Source organism: Ahaetulla prasina, chromosome 3 (genome assembly GCF_028640845.1).
Source record: "Ahaetulla prasina isolate Xishuangbanna chromosome 3, ASM2864084v1, whole genome shotgun sequence".
Lineage (NCBI taxonomy): Eukaryota > Metazoa > Chordata > Lepidosauria > Squamata > Colubridae > Ahaetulla > Ahaetulla prasina.
In genome coordinates, this window is record NC_080541.1 from 122,433,346 (window position 1) to 122,456,488 (window position 23,143).

Here is a 23,143-nt window from a genome sequence, read left to right on the forward strand (position 1 = left end):
ATCATACTAGTTTCCATTACAACTCATGAGGTTACTACCTGAACCTAATTTTGTTCTATTATAAATCTGTGCTTTAATTCCTTTCTTAAAAATCAGAAGACTCTGAGTTCTAATTCCACTTTAGGCATGAAAGCCAGCTGGGTGATCTTGGGCTAGTCACCCTCCCTCAGCCAAACTCATCTCACAGGGTTGTCATTGTGAGGAAAACAGAAGGAGGAAGGAATATTAGGTAAGTTTGTCACCTTCAATTACTTATAAAAATAATAAAGGTAGGGTTTTTTTTAAAAAAAGAAATCTATAAAAAGCTTTGTTGACTCAGTTCCAGTCTACTATGGTTTTGATTACTTAGCTTACATTTCTTTTCAATATATTTAATCTTTAAAAACCTTACTCTTCTAATGTTCACTTTATTACCTTTCACTTAAAAAAATACTGTGTAATATTTGAGATACCAGGAATATATCTAGCAATATTTTTTTCTGATTTTATTCTTCTTTACTCAGACCTGTGATAGCATCTTCTTATGCTACCAAACTACTGTCAACATCTTCGTATTCCCAAACTGTTCCCTCCCACTACTCTGTTTCTTTTACAAGAACCTATTCTAAACACTTATGCACAATATGAGGAGACTCTTAATAACAGTAGTGAACACCCTATTTCTTCTCTCCCATGTCTTAATAGATAATAGATGCTTGAACCTGGATCTATACATGTACACTTATATACTCCCTGTTTGTATCTTTTTGCGTATATATGCACAAGTACTCATCAAAATTTAATGCATTAATAGTCCAGATGTGTGTTATTGTTACATTTTATATAATCATGTAATGATAATGTATAATGCCAATTTTCAGGACAAACTACTGACAAGGCCAACAATGGCAATTTAATAATATCATTAGAAAAATATTGCAATTGCATTGGTCTTTTTCAGATCTTTACCTTATAGCTCTTAAGGTAGTCATTTGTTATACAATGCCCAGAGTTGCTTCTGTGAGATGGGCAGAGATAGGTAGGTAGGTAGGTAGGTAGGTAGGTAGGTAGGTAGGTAGGTAGATAGATAGATAGATAGATAGATAGATAGATAGATAGATAGATAGATAGATAGATAGATAAGGATTTAGACAAAATTTTTAAGCACAGAAAGCAGATTTTTGCCTAAATACTTCCCATGCATAATCTCTTCTCCAAAAATGAGAAAGCAGTTGAAATCAAGATGGTCAGATGGCTGGCTTCCAGATAACTACAACTGGGCACTTTCCGAGTCAAAAGAATCATATACGGCTTGTCCTGCTCAAAAATGTATCCTTAACCACATCAGTGGAAAGCTGAAAGACTCTAGAAGGTAAAAGCTGACACAATGACAACACTGCTTTCCTAGGTAATTTTCTTCTCGGAAACCATTTGTGAATTCATACACATAATCTATATTAATCTTCTCCAATCTGGTGCCTGAGCACTGGGCTGGGATAATGCAAAATTATTTTGTCTTTCATCAAGGAGATTTTTGGTTGTCCATAAATAGACTGAATCAACCATTAAAAATGACAACAAAGGACTTCATTTGGAAAGGATAGATCAGAAGGCTTACAGTCATATTATTTATTGATACCTCAACAGTTTCAAATCAGCTTGTTAAAATAGGAAAGGCATAATCTGTATGGGTAATGTTATTATAATTATATATTCAAAAATAACTGCATTGTTTTTTCTACAGTTTTGATCACAGATGTAGCCTAGTGGCTAATATATTATATATTCAAAAATAACTGCATTGTTTTTTCTACAGTTTTGATCACAGATGTAGCCTAGTGGCTAATATATTTTGTTGCACAGCTATGTAAACTTACCTTCTGCTTAATATGTATTATGCTAAATAGTCTCAGAAAAACACAGTGTGACACCTCTACTTCTTACCTTCAGTATATGATTCCAAATAATTACATCTACCCAAACTAATCTGAATGTTAGAGGGGCTATATCAGTACTGAAATTAATAGCGAAGCTGTACGTATCAACAAATAACTTCTTTTAAATCCCTAGTCTTCCTCACAAAACATAGAAAATACAGGTAATTCTTTTTCAGTGTCCACACAGAGTGGCAATTCAGTTTTTTAAGTGAACAAGTCACTAAGTAAAACTGCAACTATGCTTCTGACTTTATTTCAGCTTTCCTTTGCTTTGCAGACTTACAAATGTTGTAAATGTGAGGACTGCTCACAAAGTTACTTTTTCATCACCATCATAACTGCAAATTGCTACTGTATGAGGCAGTTGCTAAATGAGGACTGCTTGTATATGATCTAGGAGAGCCATAAAAAGATTTCTATCCCTCATAGGTCAAGGTTAGTATGACCCCCTCAAGCACCAGTAGGTCATAATGTAACATCATTGAGTGTCAACACTTTGCCTATCTGTCTCTTATTCTGCACTGCGTCTGCATTTTGGATCTTTATTGAGTTATTTTATTGCAGCCTTAGGCCAGCAAAAGAGGTAAAACAAAATATGAAGGAGAAAGAAAAGAGATGATACCATCTTAAATTCAGCACAAAATAACCAGAGAGTTGATTGAATTGTTTTGAGTACTCATTGAGAGTCATAAAAGTCATAAAAGGATTGGCATGACTCTCAGCTACTGTCTCAGTAGATTGCTAGAATGTAGTCTGATAGAAGAGAAGGTACATATAATTCATCTGACCTGCCTGGTTTATCACTAGAATAAAAGTACTATAATTAAGTTAAGGTCTAAATTTCTATATACTGTAGTTCACAAAACAAAATAATATATCTTACTGTCTCTACCTTTGCTCAATCACAGATATAATGTTAAATGGGAAACATGATGGAAGAATAAAGACAAAACCAATCCCCTCAAAATAGTTGGCTGCTTTTGCACTGAAGACCTGACCAGCTAGGGATCACTGATATCTTGAATTTGATTTGTAGCATATTTGCTGAAAGGATCAACACAAATTTTTCCAGATAGATAGCATAAGGGGATGGAATGCCTTAACGGAACTTGGAAATACAGAAAAGGTAGGAAGATAGTTAAGAAAGGAAACAGAGGAATAGCAGAAATGATTTTTTAATCCAGGGAGGGGAAAAACGTAAGAAAGAAATTCAGAGTAAATTTGCCTCAATTACATCAATTGTACAGAACAATTACCTTCTGGACTTTCAAGATTTTACTACCTTACCCTACCTTTTTAGAAAAACAATTGGTTCTAATTTTCTGAACTTACCACCCTTACAGAGCTTGACACATAGTATTTGCAAATAATGTAGAGCTCTGTCTTATAACTTTCCCCAAAGAGAGTCCAGGTAATGCAATCAGCCTGTAGAACCAATCCAGAATCTTTGGTACATTTCCTTGGAATAATGCCACACCGGGCATTTATCTATGTCAACTATTTGGCCAGCTGCTTTTGAGGCACCCAAACATAGCAGAGCAGTTTCAGTTTCTGCCTAATTATTACAGTAGAGAGCAATAAAAATGGATCTGCTTGAGAGACACCAAATACTTGGCACACTTTTTAGATCCTTCTGAATTTTTTACACAGGGTCAGTCCGCAAGTCACTAAGTGGGAGAGCCTCCATGTATAGTGCCTGGCCAGAAAAGATCCTTGTTCAAAGGAAAACATGTATACTTTTAAAAATATTTAATCCCTCCTTCCCACTCCATTCTTTTAATGGGTTAGTTTCTCCATGACAACCAACTCCTTGACAGTGCGGTTAAGTGCCTTAGGGATGCATAACATGCAAACAGGGCTGGTTTTTCAGAGATCTCATCCAAGCAGCTCATGCAGAGAGAAATCTATCAAAGGAATGTGTTTATTGGTCTGGAAAATAGATGGATTGTGTCAGTTCAGCTGGGAGTCCTTTTTAAAAGAAGGGCTTCAAATTATTTAGGCTTTCCAAATTATTCAGGATTTTCTGTTTCTGTTTTTGTTTTTAAGCTTATATCCATTTTACCCTTGAGTGGCGTTTTTTCCCTATCTGAGGAAACCTTTGCTGAATCAACTCATGCAATGAAAAAAGGGATGGCAGAATTATCCACTTCTTCTCCATAGCATTGGGAGTGAACAAATGCAAAGATTAAGAAAAAAATCTTGTTAACTAATATTAACATCAGTGGATAATGGATAGTGTTGCTTGCCCCATAATGAGAAAATACAGGAGTTACTGCTATTTAAGAGTGCACAAAAGACATGTGATTAAAATAAGCTGAGAGACATGCTTAGTCTTGAAGGACCTTTAGCACCATAATCCCTTTAGCCATTCCACATTCTTGTTAATGTACTTGCTACTCCCTGCTCATGGTGTTGCTTACCTCTACTGCGCCGCCTGCTCCTTGATGGATCTGTGTAAAAGGCCAGCTGGGGGTCATTGTCTGCTTCTGTCCCAGAATCTCCTTCAGGGTTCAGAAATGCAGAACCAGCTAGGTTGAAAAACAAAGACCAAAAAAAAAATTAGCCTAAGTTAGCTATTCTTGTATCCCACCTCGCATTCTCACCTCTTTAGAGCAAACGTATATCTCATTTATTTAATTCCCTTCCTCCAAGAGAATATATATGGTCTAAAAGAAAACAGGAAAAGAAATCTCAAATCCAATCAGCACAGTTAAAGCCAGCAATAAGGACAAAAATTAAAAGAAACATTGTTTTGATAAAAAAAGTAAAGAAAATTGTAGCCAAATCAATCTGGTGTTTATAGAGAAGTTGCTTCTCTATAAATGCTTGAGAGGACAGGTGTGTATTTTTTTTGAAGAAGACAGTAGTCATCTCACAATACAGAATTCCAACACTGGGGTTTTGGCATTGAAATGGTTGAGTGTCTGATCACCTTTCTGTGAGCCAAGCCCACAAACAGAACTATTTATTTATTTATTTTATTTTATTTTATTTTATTTATTTTATTTTATTATTTGTCAACAAATACAAGAAAACAAGTAACAGAGTAGCCACAGACATGGACACATGAAAATTTTTTGGCACAAAAAAAAGGATATAAATTGGCAAAACATAACCATAAACCCATAGAATGATTACATATAATTGGGAACAGTAAGACAGGGATGGTAGGCATGCTGGTGCGCTTATGCACACCCCCTTAGGGACCTCTTAAGAAGAAACATGTTAAAAAACATGAAAGGTCCACGGTAGAAATAGTTTCTACAGCGGACCGATTCTTGGAAAATATTTTAAAATACAATGGGCATATAAACAATTATGAAATTCTTTTGTCTCTCTATTCTGGCTCCACACATTTTTGGATACATTTAAGAAAAGTTTTGAAAACATACTCATTTAATAAGGCAGATTGACTGGTAAAAGTGGCTGTGAATAGATACTGAGAATGGCAGTTGGTATAGACAGATGATAAGTGATTTGTTATAAATCTTCCTAGTCAAGTTAGATGATTGGGACATAGACAGAAGTTATTTTTATCATTTTTTGTTATTAGATTTAGTTTTACTTGTTAATTTTAATTGTGGCTGGACCATGCCCTAGCAGAAGCACTTCATTAATAATTTGCTGCTTATTTGGATGCAGCAGAACTAGCTAATTTAGTTTTTTAGTTTAGTTTTAGAATTTTAAATTAGCCAGCTAATTTAAAATTCGGCAGCCACGTTTTGTAATCCAGATAAGAGGTTATTGAGCTCATTAAGGCTGAGGCATCTCAAATCAAGGTAGGGTTGCAGCTAACATATTGGTGAGTCCAACTGCCCCTCTAATGACTGACCTGAATCAAGGAGATGCTCCAAGCCACACACCTGTTCTATTGGCACCCAAGAAGCTTGGCTAGACAGTTCTTGGTTTGGTGATAGCAAAGACAAATCCTCTTCACTCTAAGGTGCAGTTGTATGCCCTGAGGTGTCCATCTGATGATCGATTTGAATTGATTATTCATTTACTGCATTTATTACAACTATTTCTATTCTATTCAGTTCTGGATAGTGACTGTTATTGGACTTAAACCATCCATAACCAATTTGCTTCAGTGCCTGGAGTTCTTCAGTTAAATTAAGAGGCTTTGGGGCAACCCATAAGTAGAAAAAGTGCTCAGTGCTAGAGAGCCTTTTCAGCTCACTATCATATGGTGAGATTGGAACTGTGGCAGAATTGCCATCTAATGCCCTAAGAAAATGCCCCAGGATGTTCAGGAATCTCTTAGCTTCTTTATATCTCAAGATCCAGTTTGCCCTAGATGGACTAAGTACACCCTTAGATCTATTTCAAGGTTGCCCACCTATTTAATCACCTTACAGACTGCACCCTGCCCCATCCCATCCATTGTCAGGAAAAAGCTCTAGATGGTACCTCGTGATTTGTTATTGATTCGTTTGCGTTGACTGCTAGATGTATGAGACAACAGAGTTGCCTGTTGATGGTTGGAATCCACAGGACTGGTAGCAATGATATTATCCTTGTACTTGTTCATCAAGGAGAGTTTGGCATTGTCACTTCCTAACAAGAAAAAATTAAGGTAGAAACTTTGAGAAAAAGAGGCAACGGGGGAAAGGAGAAAAGAATAGGAATAATAATAATAAGAAGAAAAATTTCATTTCCAGTTATCCAAGCATTAATATTTGGAACATCTTTAGATGTGGACCATCTGGCAAGTTGAAGTTAAATCCTTCTACTGTAACCAACCATCTGTAGGTTTTGAGCAGACTTGCGGTTTTGTCCCAATATCTCTACATCCCAACAATAAATGCATTCAAAAGGATTATCTTAAAGTAAGAATTAAGCTAGGCAAAAGTTCCTGTGGGAACAGCTTTGCAAAAATTGAATCAAATTGTTATGGATGTTCCTGCTGAAATTTTTCACTGTTCACAGAGCAAAAGCAGTGACATTGATGGTCACTTCTTTGGTTTTGTATAATTAGGGCTTTTCTAAAAAAAACACACCAAAAAAAACCTCTGGGAATGAAGGGGGGGGGGGGACAGAGAGAAACCAGATCAAAACCGTAATATTTACAGAGGAGGGAAGAGGGAATTAACCTTCTGCTCTACCTATAGGTTCAAAGCATAAGGGCTATGCAGCACTTTGGTCTGGATCTCTAGAAGTTGCTTCTGAGGAAATGGGAACAGAAATGTGGCAGTCTTAAAGCAAGTACTACTTCATACTTCTGTATCCTCTGAAGCACCTACATGCATACAAACACCTACTGAAGCCAATGAGAGTTTTCCTCTCCCTGCCAAAAACAGGCACATGAGCTCTCCACTTACCTCAAGTGCTCCCATGTCAGTTTTAACACAGAAAAAAAAGAAAGAATTGCACAGCAGCAAATAGCTTGAATATGTTTATATTGAGATAGAAGCTAATGCAGAAATTTGTCTTTCCGTCTATCAACTGTCATATCATGTCCAGGTCTTTGACTTTTTAAATTGCTTGAAACACAGAAACTGATAAAAGCAAGTAACCTGGCCTGGCTACAGAAAGACTGAACCAAATTTCTGTTTATCATACTGAAAACACCACTAAATATTCCCTAATGTAAACTTTAAGCACTTTCATGTTCTTTGGTAACTATCAAAATTCATTAACTAATCTACTATTTCCTTGTTGTCCTTGAAGCTAACACCTCCTTATTGCTTTATTACAGTTAATGCTTTCCTAAGTCACCTTCCACTGGCATGCAGCCAAATAATACAGCAATCCCAAATTGTGTAGCCAGAAATTAGCCTTGCTAGAGACAATGGGAAAGTGATAGATTATATGGCTGAAAACAAAATAGCAGCATTTCATATTGAGTAATTAGGTCAAATAAGCTGTGTATCGAAGGCATTTAAACACAATTGCATGTAGGTATATGTTAAAAAATATATGATTTTTTTTAAATTTACATTTATATCCCGCCCTTCTCCGAAGACTCAGGGCGGCTTACAATGTATAAGGCAATAGTCTCATTCTATTTGTATATTTACAAAGTCAACTTATTGCCCCCCCAACAATCTGGGTCCTCATTTTACCTACCTTATAAAGGATGGAAGGCTGAGTCAACCTTGGGCCAGGCTTGAACCTGCAGTAATTGCAGGCTGCTGTGTTTTAATAACAGGCTTCTTTACAGCCTGAGCTACCACAGCCCCTAGGCCTGAGCTACCACGGCCCCTAATGATGATTATGACTAAGTCCCACCTGGGGTTAGATCCATGCTCGATTTTTCATTACAGCCCTGTAGTGAGTCCAGTGTTCTGGTCATCTGGCTGGCAAAATCCTCGCCCCCGTTCATGCATTCTCGCTGTAAGTGGTGGCGCAGATCAGTAATGTCATATTCATAACCATCTAGGATTGGAGTCTCTCTGATGCTCAGTGTTCCACTGGAGTTGTGCCCTTGCACCCGGGCATTCCGCAGACTCTCACGACCGTGGCCACCAATCAGCACTGAAGGGATGTAGTGAATTTCATTGGCTGCCTCAGCACTGGCACTCTTCTGGGGCTGGGGCACTCGACGGCGCTTGCACCAACGCCGGCGTGTGTAGAGAATCATAACCAAACACAAGATGGAAAGCAGCAAGGCAATCATCCCTCCCTGTGAGAACCAAAGTGAAAGAAACAACCTCAAGATCAGGCAGTATCAGTAAGCACTTGCATATTTACCCTATATGACTTGATATTAGGCTCAGAATTCCCCGTTTTAGAAAACAAGGTTCCATTCCTCAAGGTTTGTGGGAAAATAATAGAATTAATCATGGAAATAATCACAATTAGGGTTCATGGTAATCTGGAGGGCAACACTGAAATGAATGGGAACTCTGCAGTATGTGCATTTCTCACAGATTTCTAACAGGCCTGCTACTGAAAGGCTTTCAGTCGAATTTAATTCAGTGTCTTCCATGCTGCATGAAACAATGATTTCACAAATTAATTTTCAGAATAGCAATTTTGTCCTTGACACCAGCAATACTAATTAAACTTCAGAATTTACACCAGTCTATAGTTTGAAGCAGCCTTTACAAAAGCCTTGTTATTGATGATGCCAAGTCCTTAAACATTGTACTTATGGATAATAATAAACCAAATTATTACAATTTTAAAGAGTCAAATACCTCTTCAGTGCCTTATGCTTTAAGAGTTTCCTTGTATATCTAACCAGCTCTGTACATGTGTCAGGGAATGACTATGGAATTGTGGGTGAATGAACACTGGTTACGTCACTTTAGCTAATGGAGACATGCAATGTAGTTTCATAGGAGATTAAGCTGTGGTTTCCATTTACAGTAGAGCCTGCATTGACTACACAGCTGGACTATAGCAGGGGTCTCCAACCTTGGTCCCTTTAAGACTTGTGGACTTCAACTCCCAGAGTTCCTCAGCCAGCTTTGCTGGCTGAGGGACTCTGAGAGTTGAAGTCTACCCATCTTAAAGGGACCAAGGTTGGAGACCCCAGGACTATAGGATTTCACACATTTCTTCCATACTATATTATTCCCTTTACAGATAAAGAATGACATGAAAATAGAGAAGGAAAGATTGCTTCTCTTTAATTCTTTTCTCTCCAACCTGTATTCCCTCTTCTTCAATATTTTCTCTTCTCATTTAACTTTTCACAAAATGGAAATAATCAAAGTGAGGTTGAGAACTAACCAGAATTTCAGTCTTATACTTCAGGTGTGAAACAAAGTCAAAGCTTCAGGGCCAAAATGCAGATTACTTTAAAGGCCCACTGGCCACCTTTTTAAAAAAATTAAGAGTCTAAAAGCAGCATAAGGAATACAAATCAGGTTGGGATTTTAGCAAGAATGTTAAACTATAAAACTATAGATTTTACTGTGATTCCAGTAAAAAAAAATTGGGAAAGGGGAGAAGGAAAGCACGATTAATATTATTTATTTATTTATTTTTACTGAAATAAATTAATCACTTTTTGATAATGCAAATTCAGTGTATGGTATATCCAGTCTGGACTGGAAACCTAGCAAATGATAAACAAATAAAACTTCAACTCCCAATCTGGACTGGGTCCTTTAAACTTGTTTTATAATTTAAAAGAGAAAAAAATGACATAGTTGCTAAGAACATCTATAACATAAAGTGAAGTTTTGGTCTCCAGTCTGTTGAGCCTTTAAATTTTAAAAGCATAGAGAAAATATATACTATATATATAGTATGTATGTATGTGTGTGTGTGTGTGTGTGTGTGTGTGTGTATGTGTGTGTGTGTGTGTAAAATATATATATTTATATATATATATATTTATATATATTTTTTCTGAGGTTTTCATGGGTGTTTGTATGTAGGTCTTTGGTTATTCGGGTTTTCTCCCATGTAAAATTGGAAGTGTCTTGGCGACGTTTCGACGAAATCTCATTCGTCATCTTCGGGCTTCAGCTTCGTGCTTCTGGGAGCAATGTGTGATCGCAGCTGTTTCTTCCTTTTAACTGCTAGTGGGGGTTTGAACTGATCAGGTGGGAGCTTGGCTGTGCTCTGATTGGATGGGGGGGTTTTGTGCTCTGATTGGCTGGGGGTGTGTCCTGTTTGGGTGGGGGCTTGGTTGTGCTCAGATTAGTCTGAGTTGCAGTGGGATTTGAGCTGGTGAACTGCATTGCTGTTGTTTGGCTTCGTGTTCGTGGTCGTGCTACATCTTCATAGTGGGTGTCAGTCTGCTGCATGTATAGATTGGAGGGGTTTGAAATGGCTAATGTTGCAGCTGCGGTTTGGCTTCTGGTCCTTGGTCGTGCTTCATGATCAGTGTGGGTTTGGGTCTGCTTTCTGGGTGGATGTGTGGTGGTGACATCCTGTGTGGGCCTTGTGAGTGTGGGTCTGGTGTATTATATATACATATATATACATATATATATATATATATATATATATATATATATATATATATATATATATATATATATATATATATATATACACACACACACACACACACATACACACACACATACTATAACCAATTCTTGGTCATGGTCTATCTTTCTTTATATGTAATGGATTGTTGTAATAAAATAAAATAACCATCATCTGCTCCACTAGGAAAAACAAATAAATGAGAATTACTAAATAGACAACAGAAGCAATGGCTGGCAAAGAGCATGATAATAGCTACTACACTTCAATCCACCTTTTGTCTTTGGCCTAATGAAAATATTTCTACCTTTCCTTAAGGGAAAAATACTTGCAAATGAAATTGAGAAGCAAACATTTAAGACAGCCCTGAGATTTTTTGTCAGATATGACTCTTGGGTTAGTTCTTGTAATTCTACTAGATGCAAATTTAAGCCCAAAGCCTCTCATATTTAATAAAATAAAGCAAATATCTATGCATTTAATAGAAAAGACAAAACATATAAAACAGAATAGAATTTTAAATGACATTTTCCCCTTGAATTTTTTGGAGTTTCCAAGGCAAACATTAGAATATTCTGTAATAAAACCTTCTGTGCTTTCATACACTCTAAGGAATCTGAAATCAATTCAACTAGAATTTGAAGCAGTTTTACATAAGGCATTTCCCTTAAAAATGAATATCAGGTTAATACAATAAATTAATATTACTCTAAATTTCACTATATCTCAAAGGCTATCACTAGATATTCCCACAAATATTTGGATGTTTTACAGAACAGTCACCATGGACTATGTGGGGTACATCACATGAAAAATGAGATCAGTATAGAAATAAACTAAGCAGTTGCTATATTTATTGCATAGTTCAGTTTTCTGAACTCTGTGAGAACCCATCTTGAGTATTTGCCAAAGCAGAGAGGTGAATTTTACATAAAATAGCAATAACAATAGCATTTAGACTTATATACCGCTTCACAGCTCTCTCTAAGCAGTTTACAGAGTCAGCCTATTGCCTCCAACAATCTGGGCCCTCATTTTACCAACTTCGGAAGGATGGAAGGCTGATTCAACCTTGAGCCTGGTGTGATTTGAACAGCTAAATTGCAGGCAGCCGGCAGGCAGCCGGCAGGCAGCAGAAGTAGCCTGCAATACTGTACTCTAACCACTGCGCCACGAAGGCTCTTGAATAAAATGAATAAAATAATTTAAAGGGCATTGAGGAAAAAAACCCTGATTCTATTTAAACATTTCTACAGAAGAATGCAAATGTCCTGTCCATTGCTGTTGAAAAGTAAACAAGATCAGAATTTTAAGGGCATGTTTCAAAATCAGTATTTTAAAAATGCTGAATTGTTTTATGCACTGTCAACAATATTATGCATGCAGGGGACTATATTGAAGTCATGAGGATGCTACGAGAGCCTGTCACTATATCAAGTAACTCAGTGCTTGCTTTATGTAAGACTAGAAACTATTATGGAAGGAAAACTGAAGATTGCAGTGTTCAAATTGCATATCATAACAACTTAAGGATCTCCAAGAGTAGTTTGTTTATTTATGAAACTGCCCAAATTGTTCTAACTCTGAAAAGCTTACAGAATACAATCAACAGAAAAACAAAACAACCAATGAAAGAAAAACAAAGAACTAGGTCATCAAAGAAAAAGTATAAAAATAACCAAAGTATCAAACAGGAGTTCCAATTTCCATTCTGACGGAAAGCCTGGGCACAGAGGAAGGGCTTGTTTTATTAAGGCTGCAGAGGGGGCCAAATGAATCTTGGGAAAATGATGCTCCAGTGGCAGGTGCCATGACAAAGATTAAGTAATTAATGATTCAGCTAAGCTAATTAGATGTTTATACTTATACCTGTTATCTTGTACATGTTTGACTAAATAACTACCAGTAACTAACTAACTAACTAACTAACTAACTAACTAACTAACTAACTAAATAAATAATATATTAGAGGCTCGTGGAGGAGGATAAAGTTAGGATTAGCAGATGCCCACTCACCCTTTTAGAAGTCTGAGTTCTCAAAGTTATGTTCAGCCTTCAATAATCTCTCACCTCCATTTGAAGGCTAATCTATATAATATATTAAAAGCCTATTTTCTGGAGACTATTTAGGATTTATTTTTACAGTGTCTAATATGTCTAATATGAACAATAAAGAGATTGAATCCTAATCAAGAATCTAAATAAAGTTTTAAAGTTCCCCCTTAATCATTTGCTTTGAAACCCACCTACCCTTTGAATTCTAGAGATTGTAGAAAAAGAGAAAAAATGTTTGTTGTTGTGGAGATTTCTTGGGGTGTGTGTGTGTTTGTGAGTGTGTGTAAACATATTTTTTGTAAAGAAATAGCTAAGGAGAGAAAATATAAGGTTCTTCCATTAGCATATGTGGAATAGCCAAGATCAGACCCTGAAGTCTTCATTGTCAGAAAATAACTTCTTGATATTTATTCAATGTAACAATCTTATTTTAATGGATCATTAAAACTTAATGAATTTGGAAGAAAGAGGTAAAATAATGGCTGAGGCATGCTTATCTCTGCTATGGATCCACTGACCCCCCCCCCAAACCTAAGAATTATAATGGAACGTATATATAATTTACAAGTTCCTATTAAGAAAAAATACACTCTTTTGTCAAAGGTGTGGAAGCTTACACTTTAAATATGGCATATAGGGCTAAAGAGATATGATATTGTTGAAATGATATCTATATCAATATCTATAGGAATCCATAGGCTGGTGATAGTTGCATATTACATTTCAGTGAATGCTGATAACAGAACAGTCAGAAATAAGTTTTAGGTGATGCAGGGGAAAATATTATTGTGGGAGATATAAACAACTTAGAAAGAGACAAAAGAATATAGAATAACTGGGCTTTCAGAGAGCCAAGAATGAATGAGATTAGCGACTAGTTAGTATCTAGTGACTAAATACTAAAAAGCCTCTTCCAAGTATCTGCTTAGAAGAGGCTCTTTGCTCTAAATGGTTCATATAAGCATAATTCTATTCATACATATAAATGATAAAAGAGCATCAGTTTAAAAGCATTACAGATTTGATGAGAGAATCAGTGAAAGATACAAGAGTGATGAGGGGTTCTGATTATACGACCTTGAAAAAAATTGGCAACAGAAAAACAGAATTAAAGAATGGCTGCAGGAAAGTGAACTGTAACTCTTGAATGGAAAAAAAAAACATATTAGAAGATGATTACCCAACAGAGTAGCGGAAGAAGCCATTAGGAAAAAGAATATGGAAACTGCCTGGAAGAAAGTGAAAATAATTGTGTTACTGAATCCACACAAACATGAGGGGATTTACACCAGGGGTGTCAAAGTGGATTTCATTGACGGCCGCATTAGGGTTGTGTTTGAGCTCGGGGGGGTGGGGGTGGATGTGTCCAGGGTGGGCGTGGCCAGGGTGGACATGACCAGCTTGACCTCACTCAAGGCTCTGTTTTTGGTCACAATGGCCTCCTGCAGCCCTCTACCAGTGAAAATGGAGCTTGAGGAGGCCATGTACAGCCTGGCCTGGCTCCGTTTTTGTTGGCAAAGGGCTGCAGGAGGCTGAAAACAGAGACCGGGCAGGCCACGTGCAGCCTCCCTGAGCTCCATTTTTGTTGGCAGAAGACAACAGGAGGCCATCGCAGCTGAAAACGGAGCCTGGGCGCATGGCCCTCCTGAGCTCCATTTTCACTGTTTTCAGGGAGGGCCCCTTGGGCAAGATCTAAGCACTCCGTGGGCTGGATCTGGCCCCCGGGCCTTGAGTTGGACACCCCTAATTTACACTAACGGGAAGTACAAAAAGGATGCTCAATGGAATGAAGAAGCAAAAAGAGTGTATAAATAAAAAGCATACAAGTTAGAATGATTGCTGGAAAAATTATGAGAGAAAAGCAATGTATGATTAGTACAGTAAGAAAAAGCTGCAGCAATGTAATCAAAGAAAGTAGGAAACAGTTAAGAATAAAGAATGTAGATAAAATTTTGATGGACACGAAAATGATTTGAAGTAAGTAAAATTGATCAATTGTTATGAATGAAACTGAAGTGAGGCAATCCTGTCATATGCTAATGACATACTGAAGTGTAGAGTTATATTAATTGTATAAATATTCGTGTCCCAGAAAAAAACAATGCAAACTGTAATGTATCTTTAAGAGTTGTGGAGGGAAAACTGAGCGGGAAAAAGCACGTTGCTGATTGGATGAAGCCTCTGGCTAAACTGTATATAAAGAGAGGGTTTTCCCAGCCTGAGCTGCTGGGTTCACCATATAGTAAAGAGCTGTTGTCACTATCCTGGTCTCCTGCCTCGTTATTGCCCGAATCTAACACTGGCGACGAAGGTGGGATCGCGAGGCTAAGAGCGCCAGGAAAAAAGCTGAAGTCACCAGGAAGACGCGAACCCGGCAAACAAGGGGCGGAAAGCAGCGATGTCCAGCTACACACCGCCAGCGCCATTCGACCCAGCTAAGGAAAAATGGGGGTCATACATGGCTCGTTTCGAGTGTTTCCTCGAGGCGAACGAACTTCAAGGAGTCTCAGACAACAGGAAGCGAGCGTATTTCCTGAGCCACTGCGGTCCAGAGGTTTTCGACACCGCAGAATCGTTGGCAGAGCCAACGCCGGTACAATCGGTGCCGTGGCAGACTCTACAGACCATATTGAAAGCCCATTATGCACCAACGCCGTCCAAGTATGTGCAACGGTACGAATTCAGGGAGCGTAGGCAGCAAGAGGGCGAGTCCATCAGCGTATACATGGCAGCCCTGAGGAAAGCCACGAACCATTGCGAGTTCCGAGACTTGGAAGAGGCATTGCTGGAGCAACTCATTCGTGGGGTCAGGGACATCCGTTTGCGACGGCGGCTGCTGTCCAAAAGCAACTTGACGCTGGCAAACGCCTTGGAGGAAGCCAGGGCTAATGAGATGTCTACCCAAGCGGCGGAAACCCTACAAAAGCAGGTCGCACCAACGGCTGGTGCGAAATCAACCCCGGTCCACAATGAAGAGGTCCAGGCCGAGTCGGACGGTGAGGAGGAGGAAGGAGTCTTCCACACTGGGAGGCCGGAGAAAGAAGACTGGGGTGACTGCGCGAGTTGTGGAGGGCAACACCAACGACAACAATGCAAATTCAAGGACGCGACTTGTCGGCGGTGCGAAAGGAAGGGGCACATAGCACAGGTCTGTCGAGCACCCCAACCTTCCCGCCAAAAATTCAAACTGACCAACCAGAGCGCGGGAACGGCGAAGCGGCCCGTGATTGGTCAATTCAAAAAAGGCGCGAAGTTGAATCAGACTGTCGTGAGAGTGGGTCACGCAGCAACACGCCTAGAAAAGAAAATCTTTACGAAAACAAAGATTGAGGGGGTGCCGTGCCGATTGGAGGTGGACACCGGCTCAGCGATCACGATCATGTCCTGGGACACTCTCGTGAAAGCCGTACCCGCCATCGCAAAGCGCAAGCTGAAACCACAGAAATTAAAGGTACAAGACTACCAAGGGAATCGCATCCCTGTTCGAGGGGTAACGTCCGTCCACGTCGAGTATGGACAATACAAGAAAACTCTGCCCATCACCATAGTCGATGGGACCCTGCCAAGCTTGTTGGGACTGGACTGGTTCCGAGCATTGGGCATGGGAGTGACTGGAATCTTCAGAAACGAAGTCAACCTCAAAGACGCACTCATGAAAGAATTTGGGGACGTTTTCAGAGACTGCCTGGGCAAGTACACGGGGACCCCTATTTCTTTTAACTTAGACCCACAAGTTGCCCCTATTCGTCTAAAGGCTAGGAGGGTCCCGTTCGCCCTAAAGCCCAGGATTGACTGGGAACTGGACAAGCTAGTAAACCAGGGAATTCTAGTGCCAGTTGACCATGCTAAGTGGGAGACCCCTATAGTCACCCCAGTCAAACCGGACGGGTCGGTCCGGATTTGCGCTGACTATAAGGCAACGCTTAACAAAGCGTTGCAAAGAGTGCTTACCCGTCCGGTGGTACAGCACTTACTGCACTCAATGGGGCAAGGGCAAGTTTTGCCAAGCTAGACTTGGCCCAAGCCTATCAACAGCTGCCTGTAGATAACAGCACAGCCGAAGCGCAGACAATTGTGACTCACAGAGGGGCTTTTAAGTGTACCCGGTTACAGTTTGGGGTTAGTGTGGCTCCAGGATTATTTCAGAACCTAATGGAGCGGTTATTGCAGGGACTACCAGGGGTGGTACCATACTTTGACGATGTACTGGTATCCGCTGAGAATCTAGAGGAATTAGGGGTAAGGCTGCGAAAAGTTTTGGGCATTTTCCGGTCTGCCGGTCTCACAGTTAAACTGAACAAATGCCAGATCGGGGTTGAATCTGTGGAATTCCTAGGCTACCGGATAGACAAGAAAGGGATTCACCCCACTGAAAGCAAGGTACGGGCCATCAGGAAGGCCCCGGTTCCAAAGAACAAAAGCGGAGTTACAGGCATTCTTAGGTCTGGTCAATTTCTATGCGTTATTTCAAAGAAATAAGCCACCAGTAGCCGAGCCGCTCCATAAACTACTAGCAAAGACGGCTGCATGGTCTTGGGGAAAGGCGGAAGCTAGGGCATTCGAAGGGGTAAAGAATCTCCTATCGAGTGATAGCCTCCTTATCCAATACAATGGCACGCTGCCATTAGTGTTAAGCTGCGATGCATCTCCCTATGGGGTGGGGGCTGTGCTCAGCCACAGGTTGCCAAATGGCACAGAAGCCCCTATTGCATACTACTCCCGAACCATGTCATCAGCTGAAAGGAATTATAGCCAGCTTGATAAGGAAGCCTTGGCTATAGTCTCCGGAGTAAAGAAATTCCATGAATATGTATTTGGTCGTGATTTCGAAATCATCACGGACCATAGACCTTGCTAGGCCTGTTGGCAGGCGATCGCCCAACGCCCGTGGCACTTTCGCCCAGACTGACCAGATGGACTATCTTTCTAGCGCGATTCTTACAAACTACTACACCGGCCAGGGAAGGAATTAGGGCATGCAGACGCCCTGAGCAGATGCCTGTTACCAGAGACTATCGAAGACCCCACTCCGGGGACACCAGTTCTGCTAATTGACTCTTTGGACTCTGGCCCAGTCACATCCAAAGAGGTGGCTCGGGCTTCGTACAAGGACATTACAATAAGGACTGTAATTGGTTGGGTACAAAGAGGTTGGCCCGCTGCGCCGGGCGAGCGTTTTAAAGAATTTGTAAAAAAACGTGGGGAACTCTCAGCTCAAGGGGGGTGCCTGCTATGGGGGGATCGAGTGGTGATCCCGGAGAAATTGAGGGAAAAGGTGTTGGAGCTCCTTCACGAAGGCCACCCAGGGATCGTGAGAATGAAGGGTCTAGCGAGAAGCTATGTGTGGTGGCCCTTAATGGACACGGAAATTGCTGAAAGGGTAGGGAAATGCCAGGCCTGCCAGGAGTCCAGACCGCTACCCCCAACGGCCCCGATTCGGGAATGGGAGAGACCCCAGGGCCCTTGGTCTAGGATCCATATCGATTTTGCCGGCCCCTTCCACGGCCAAACCTTTCTGGTAGTAGTCGATGCCTACTCCAAATGGCTGGAAATCATTCTCATGAGATCCATGACAGCCGAGGCCGTGATTTCAGTCCTACGGCACCTATTTGTAACCCACGGGTTGCCCGACACTTTAGTTTCCGACAACGGCTCACAATTCACGGCAACCCAGTTTGAGGGGTACTTGGCAGAGGAGGGCATCCGACATGTCCTCTCGGCGCCTTTCCACCCTGCGACGAACGGCCTTGCAGAACGTTTCGTTCGGAGCGCAAAGGAAGCATTGTCCAGAATCAGGCCAGGCGATTGGCAAACAAAAATCGATACATTCCTAGCAGTCCAACACAGAACCCCCTGTGTAACAACTGGCCGCAGCCCGGCAGAGCTATTAATGGGTCGGAAGCTTAGGTGCCCACTAGACCGTTTAAACCCAAACTACACACCAGACGGTTACAAAGGGGCACACGGTAAAACAAGAGGGATGTCAGGCCTGGAAACCATATTGAACTTTCGGTTTCCAGACGCTGCCACATTTTTATCTTAAGGGGAGAAGGGGGGGGTTGAGGGGCAGGGTAACATTCTTCCGGTGGTCAAGGTCGGATGGCGTTCACGTCTGCACGAGGAGTGGCAAGAAGTTACTCGAATGAACTGGAAGGACGTGGGACCGTGTGATCATCAGAGGGGTCAGGGGGGTGGGACTACTGGGGTTTGTATAACTGGGGAAACGAATCCGGAACTTCAGTTTTGGGAATTGCACTCATCGTGTGCCAGTCTCCTCATGCTAGTAAAGGACTTTGAGAAAAGGAACGGATGCCTCCGAGTCTTTTTTTACGCAGAAGAGGTATTTCTGGAACCTTGACATTATTCCCAAAACTCCCACAAACTTTCTTTTGCTAACAGTACCCTCTCCTCCTCTCAGAGGGGCCTGTTAGAGGGTGCTGGGCCCCAGTCTCCGCAACCTCCACTGCGGTGCAAAGACCCAGTGAAGATGGAAGAGCAACAACTTGAGAGCGTAGAAGGAGCCATGAGCAGGATCTTAACGACTTAATTGAAGTCACCTATTACCCATCTAACAACAGGACCCGAAGCCCGAAAAGGAAGAGCTTGCTTGTCCGCTTGGAGCACGCCCAGGGACTCTGATTCATGGGTAAGCTGCCAGTCCGGAGGAAACTTTTCCCGGACGAAGTGGAGAGCCCTCCTCTTCTCAACCTCATTGGAGCAATAAAACCTGGAGAATCAGGAGAGTCCCTGGATTGGGACCGGAGAGACCCTCTGAAATCCCAGTCTCTATTAGACCTCCTGAAACTTTTGAGCGGCTGGAGGTGAGACCTCGAGAACCTTTAGCTCAGCCTAGATTCACTTTCCTCTCACCAGAGAGAGAGACTACTGAAACTCGAAACCGTTCTGAAGAACGCAAGAAGCCCCTCCCTCTTTCAAATGGCAAGGACCTCAAATAACACCAGAAGCGTGGGGGATCGCAACTCCCCACCCAAATGACCTTTCCGCCAGCAGAGGCTTACGCTGCCTCCAGCAGCGTCTATCCCGCCTGGATGGGCGTTCTATCCGGGACAAGGGTGGATTCAGTATCAATGGCAACCAGCTAGTTCAGCCCCTCCTTTTCCAGTGGGCCTCACACCAATGGTTGATTCATCTGCTGCAGCGATTCAAGGACTTTCTTCTCAACAACAAAGAAGAATTCCACCCCCCTTTGCAGCCCAACAACCAGCGGCAACAGCAGCAGCCCCCCCCCCCCCCAAATCCCTCTGCAGCCACAAGCAGGCCAACTACACCCCCACCCAACCCCTCCCCCTTTCAAACCAACCTTTGATGGGAATCCACAACACCTGGCTTACTTTCTCAGCAGAATTGAGGCTTACGCTGAACAATATAGACATCTCTACCCATCAGAAAGAAGCCTAATCAACACCATCTCAGATGGAATGAATGTGGGGCTAGCTTCAGAGTGGATAGCACAGCTATACAATGCACAAGCACCAGAACTGAATAATATTCACGAATTTATAACACTGCTTCGCAACCGGTTTCAAGATGATGACCTAATTGCAGAATGTGAGACCACCTTAAAAACAATGAAACAAGGCAACAAGCCACTCAAACAATTTGTATGGGATTTCAGAAGAGTGGCCGGCAACCTTAGACATTGGCCAGAAGCAATTCTTCTTCATTACTTTAAAGAAGCGATTGATCAAAACATCAGAAAAGCCTGCTCCACCAGAGGAATCCCAGAACAACTGAATACCTGGTACAACGTGTCCATTGCTCTGGACAGAGAATTCAACCCCCCCCAAAGCCGATCACCAACTATACCTCCTCAAAGACCACCTACAAGATCCTCCCCTCCAGACCAACCACACCTCCACCTTTACCCTCAACAATGATCAAATGCTACCGCTAGGGAAACTAGGTCATCGAGCGTCAGTTTGCCTAGCCCCAACACCCCTCCAACAATATCGACCACCAACGGCTACTCGACCACGCAACCCCCCTCGAAAACATCCTAATACCACTCGCTTTGCAAGGCAAGCCATAGACCTCGCTACTGACCTTCCATCACCTGACTCGCCTCCCAACGACTCAACCCAAGCAGAGAACGACCCAATGGTAAGTGCACCTATTCCTCCTTTTGCCATTAAAGTGAACTTAATAATTCCAGGAGGAGGAGCCAAAAAACTTTTAGACGCTATTGTGGACACAGGATGCACCAGATGCCTAATTTCAACCTCCACAATCGCCCAACTCCATATAAAAACTTTTCCCTTAAAACACCCAATTAAATTCCACCAAGTAGATGGAACCTTAATTGGTGGTGTTCCAGCAACCCGAGTCACGCAACTACTTCGCTTAGAAATTGGAGCCCATCATGAACTTATAAGATTCATAGTAATTCCTAAAATGTCAGAATCCATCATCCTAGGTTTAGCTTGGTTGGACAAATGGGAACCCACAATTAAATGGGAGGATGGATTCAGAAAAATTATATGGACCTTCGGACCCTTAGACCAAATCCCCTCCCCCCCCAAAACAACAAAAGAAAACCTTACCCAAAATGACCACCAGATGGAACCTTCAACCACCATATCCAAGCCATCTCCTAAAGAACCCAACATCCCTAGAGCATACATAGATTTATCAGATGTTTTTAGCGAAGATGAATGTAACCTCTTACCACCCCACCGCCCAACTGATTGCGCAATTGAATTGCACCCAGGGGCAAAATTACCAAAACCCAAAATGTACTCAATGACTCCAGCAGAAATGTCTGAACTAAGGAAATACATTGACACTAACCTAGCCAGAGGGTTCATTGAACCAGCAAAATCACCTGTAGCTGCGCCTGTGCTATTTAAACAAAAAAAAGATGGTTCACTCAGATTATGTATTGACTTCAAAAATATCAATGCGATTTGCATACAAAACACTTACCCGTTGCCACTTATGCACGACCTGTTGAACCACCTATCAAAAGGAAAAATTTTCACCAGATTGGATTTAAGGGAAGCCTATTACCGTGTCCGTATCAAAGAGGGTGATGAATGGAAGACAGCTTTCAATTGCCCCTTGGGTAGTTTCCAATACCGTGTCATGCCCTTTGGTCTCCAAGGGGCCCCAGCTGTCTTTATGCAACTGATTAATGAAACCCTACACCCCCATCTCTACAATGGGGTTCTTGTCTACTTAGATGATATTCTTATCTACTCAGACAATATGCAACAACACATCAAATTGGTCAGACAAGTTCTTAAAAAACTCCTAGCCGCCAAGCTATATGTCAAACTTTCCAAATGCGAATTCCATAAGGAATCCCTCGACTACCTAGGTTACCGGATATCAAACAAAGGTATCGAAATGGACCCAGGTAAAGTGAAAGCAGTATTGGATTGGCAACCGCCACGCACACGTAAGCAACTTCAAAGTTTCTTAGGTTTCGCAAATTTTTACCGCAAATTCATTCCTTCTTTCGCAGAAGTAGCTCTACCATTAACGGACTTACTAAAAACTGGCCCATCACCCACCAAACCCAAACCTAACCAACCCCTACCTTGGACAATGGACTGCCAACGTTCCTTTGAACACCTGAAACGCCTCTTCTCAATGGAACCGATTCTTCAACACCCGGATCCAAATAAACCTTTTGTGGTCCAAGCTGACGCAAGTGATGTAGCAATAGCCGCTGTCTTATTACAACGGAATACCGAAAACAACCTTATGCCCTGCGCGTACATATCTAAAAAACTGACCGACGCTGAACGCAGATGGGCAGTTTGGGAAAAAGAAGCCTTTGCAGTACGTTGGGCACTCCTCTCCTGGAGACACTTCCTTGAAGGGGCAAAAGAACCTTTCGAGGTATGGACGGACCACAAAACCCCCGAATACTTGAAAAACCCCCGAAAGCTTTCTCCCAAACAAGTTCGATGGGCTCAGTTTTTCAAGCGCTTCCATTTCACCCTCAAATACATCCCAGGCGACCAAAACCTGCTGGCTGACGCCCTATCTAGGAAACCACAATTTGACAGCAAACGCGAAGAGGTGATACATGCAATGATCCCCGATAGCGAACCGGTCAACCAAGCACTCACTCGACCGCGATCACACCGCAGTACCAACATCCCACCAAATAAACTACTAGCGGACTTAAAATCAGCACTCACTAATGATGCTTGGTTTAAAGAAAACTCGCAAGACCTCACCTTAAGGGATGGGATACCCTGGAAGGGGACCAAAATTTATGTACCCGTCGCTATGCGGTTGCCAATACTACA

General features: G+C 41.5%; 1 protein-coding gene across 1 annotated transcript in view; it reads right to left on the minus strand.

Moving 5' to 3' along the window:
* The window catches only part of ASTN1 (astrotactin 1), a 251,664-nt gene that overhangs the window by 122,946 nt on the left and 105,575 nt on the right, over positions 1–23,143 (minus strand). The window contains exons 3-5 of the mRNA XM_058177507.1: positions 8,148–8,541; positions 6,327–6,473; positions 4,337–4,444 (exon numbers count right to left, since the gene is read on the minus strand). Of these exons, the coding sequence (XP_058033490.1) occupies positions 4,337–4,444; positions 6,327–6,473; positions 8,148–8,541 (649 nt within the window). The remainder of the gene's footprint in view (positions 1–4,336; positions 4,445–6,326; positions 6,474–8,147; positions 8,542–23,143) is intronic.